The 3,060-nt window shown below is 40.9% G+C and overlaps 1 protein-coding gene across 1 annotated transcript; it reads right to left on the bottom strand.

Annotated features, from left to right (window-relative positions):
- Nucleotides 1-863: 863 nt before the first annotated feature.
- Nucleotides 864-1,678, bottom strand: LOC124410159. Its single transcript, XM_046888322.1, has 3 exons — nt 1,636-1,678; nt 1,309-1,436; nt 864-1,211 (listed from the first exon to the last, which is right to left on the bottom strand). Exons 1-3 carry the CDS (start codon nt 1,676-1,678, stop codon nt 864-866), a joined length of 519 nt encoding a protein of 172 aa, XP_046744278.1.
- Between the last annotated feature and the right edge of the window lie 1,382 nt (nt 1,679-3,060).

Here is a 3,060-nt window from a genome sequence, read left to right as displayed (position 1 = left end):
GTTCTGATCTCTACTATTCGGTGTCTAAATCTCTTTGATTATTCTGTTCGACATTATAATCTCTTGGAAATTTTAATATTAGTTTTTTATACTTGAATAAATTTAAAAATCTGGTTTTCTACACTTTGTGCAAAGTAATTATAAATGTGATTCACATCTTATATCCTTAGGTACAGTTTATTTACATTGCATGGTTTTTAACTTGATGCAAACGTGTTGGTCCTATCTGGGAATATGATCTGCTTTTCGTCATTTGAGCCCAAAGCTATTTCAGTTTGTTCCATTGCATAGACTGTTAGGGCGTTAACAGTGGCTAGTAGAGGAATCGAGGGAGCACAAGAATGAAGAGCAGAAGTACGGCTACCAGATCAGAACGAGAACAATTCTCTTATTCTTTTATTGTAGCATTTTAATTCGACGCGTTTAAAGATCGATGGACAGTAGAAATAAATCGCGTAATTTCATTAAATAAAATTCCTAATGTTACGAAATGAAAAGTTCTCATATTATAATTATTGAACACGCAACGAAGAATAAAGACTTCTGCTTCTAAAAATGAGGATTAATAAAATATTCTAAAAACATGAAATCAATAATAAATTTACTCACTTGACCGACTAAACGAGAGACTGAATCCCACGACCCTTCCTTTTCAAAACCTTTAGAAATATTTCTTCAGCATTGCGCTTATCAAAATTCAACTCACGCGATTAGAAACGAAGAAGAAAATAAACGGTACACTGACATGAGAGAGACGCCTGTCTCCTACGCAGGCCACGAGTCGAGAGAGCGATCGCCGATCACACGATCTTCCGGCTCGTACATACAGTCCAAATGTGGTGTCGCCAAGCGCACCACATTAGTCAAAATTTTATGGCGCTAATTTCAAACGCCTGTATCGTTATAACTTGTGACAACCACGCACGCACCTCGCGCATTCGCGCTGTAAAGCGAACGTTAGAGTCCATTTTGTAATAAAAGACCTGAATAAAGTCATAGTACATACTGAGGCTGGAGTCAAATCTTGTGTCCAAAACGAAATGGCACTTGAACAGGGAGTCAAAAGCAGCAGATGAATCTATCGCATCGATAGGAATACTTCCTTTCTCCACGGCTATGAAGTATGACGAGATGGCGCCTTTGTTTGGTCCAACCGCAAGCAGACACGGCTGTGTAGTATGAACAACAGCGTTTTCCAGCGAAGTTCCAGTCTAGAATTAAATGAATACACGTGTATCTGTCACAAAGTGGAAGCTAATGGTTGAAATAAAACCAGTTCAACCAAATATATTTGATTTTAAGATATACCTTGTGAAAAACGATAAGCCGGTCTATTGCAGCTGTCACTCCAATGCGGTCTGCTTTCTTTCTCCCCTTGGCAGTGGGTGGCATTAGTTTTAACAATGTTATGTAGGCGCTCGTTACCTTATCCCAATCTGTAAAATATAAAATCCAATAACAGAAGACTTATTATTTTTATATAACAGTGCGGGTGCTTGAGTCTTACTTTTACAAATTCGAGCAATACCGCACGGAGTTCGTCAAGCGTATCTTCTTCAGTTACGTCTAGGTGGAGGTATTCACAGAATTCAAGAACGTGCTTTTTCTGTAATTCCCGTATCCACGAGGTTCTACCTTCTGTGGTACGTCGTTTCAACACATCCCAATTCAATGGCATTTGCCGTTCTCCCAAAGCTTCTCGTGCTGATGCAGCTAGTGATAAATGCAATGCAAGCCTCTGGCTGGGAGGCAGTACGCCAAACAATGGTGAATTATCTCCAAAACTTACTTCTCCCTCTCGTTTAGGTGTAGTCGGAGAGTCTACGGATGCTGATCGTTGTGACGTCCCGGAGCGAATGTTTAATAAAAAAAACAAACAAATTCTCTATTTTTACAGTTGCGACCGACACGTCGCCTGAGAGTCTAAGGAGTCCTATTTTTATTTGTGGGACCCGGGCCCCTGCTACGGATTATATTTTACGGGTTTTCTTTGGAAGAATGAGACTTTATGGAATATAGTAACGTGGAATGTTTTTACTTACTTTTTAATCAATCGTGATAACCTCAGGTATTCTGATCACCTGCTGGGTGACCTCGTGGACTACTCCGTCGTCGGAATGTGTTGAACTAGGGCCTGGATCTGCCCGTGGAGGAGACTCTTAATTGTGAATTGGATAACTTCGAATTTGGGTATTTCACTGACTTTAGTTTTTAAATACTTTCTAAGAAATGAATAAACTTTGTTTAACTTTGGGTCTGTAACCCATATATTGTTACAAACTCTTTCAATTAAATCTTATGAATAAATGTACAAGTGATGAAGAAGTTACACGTTAAAGTTAATATTTAAGATTGATATGCAAGAGAACAAATCTTGAAGCGTGTAGACAGAACAAAACTCGGCGAAGTGAGGAGTCCGCGCCCCGCAGTCGACCGCCTCGGCCGTGTGGTCGGAGGTGCTTTTGCAAATGGCCGCTTCCCTTTCTCCAGTCCGGGGGTTCCCGCGTGGCATTCCCACTCCAAGATAGCGGTGGTCCGAGAGCCTGAGAATGTTTATTCGACTCGGTTCCCCCAGGAGTGCTTCAAGATGGCCGTCCAGGCTTAGTCGTGTCTACCTAGCGTCTCTATTATTCTTTCAAGTGTATCATTCCTTGTAGTAGCTGCAAAAATCTACTGCCCAGAAAACGTAGAGTTACATCCACTGTATCGGTCTCAGCCATCGATTAAACCTCATCGATCTACACCAGCGACATCTTGGAGGTGTCTTAACTTTTTTTTTAATGTTAAGACAACACCCTCATTCTCCCATCCAAACTCAAGCCTCTCCACAACAGACTGCAAGTGAGGAGAAACGTCAATTTCACTTTATTCGCTACGTGGAAAGCACATCATTGCTTGGAAACCTCCGGATATACCGGGATTAATTAAAGAGTACATTGGCACATCCTCATATGGGGTATAGCCAGAAGGAAGAAGAAGAAGAAGACTCGGTTCCCGGGCGTCGGGCTATCGCCTTATTGATAGATACTTAATACTTGTTTATCTTGGTATAAACATTTA

The sequence above is a fragment of the Diprion similis genome, chromosome 9 (genome assembly GCF_021155765.1).
Source record: "Diprion similis isolate iyDipSimi1 chromosome 9, iyDipSimi1.1, whole genome shotgun sequence".
Taxonomy (NCBI): domain Eukaryota; kingdom Metazoa; phylum Arthropoda; class Insecta; order Hymenoptera; family Diprionidae; genus Diprion; species Diprion similis.
Note: the sequence above shows the minus strand (reverse complement) of the source record. Positions and strands in the feature narration are given on the sequence as shown.

Excerpts from the sequence above, each read along its gene's own strand:
- LOC124410159 (XM_046888322.1), bottom strand. The coding sequence starts at position 1,678 with ATGCCATTGAATTGGGATGTGTTGAAACGACGTACCACAGAAG. Across the intron at positions 1,437-1,635 it reads GAAACGACGTACCACAGAAG|ATTGGGATAAGGTAACGAGC; the intron begins GTAGAACCTCGT and ends TATATTTTACAG. Across the intron at positions 1,212-1,308 it reads GGCTTATCGTTTTTCACAAG|ACTGGAACTTCGCTGGAAAA; the intron begins GTATATCTTAAA and ends ATTTAATTCTAG.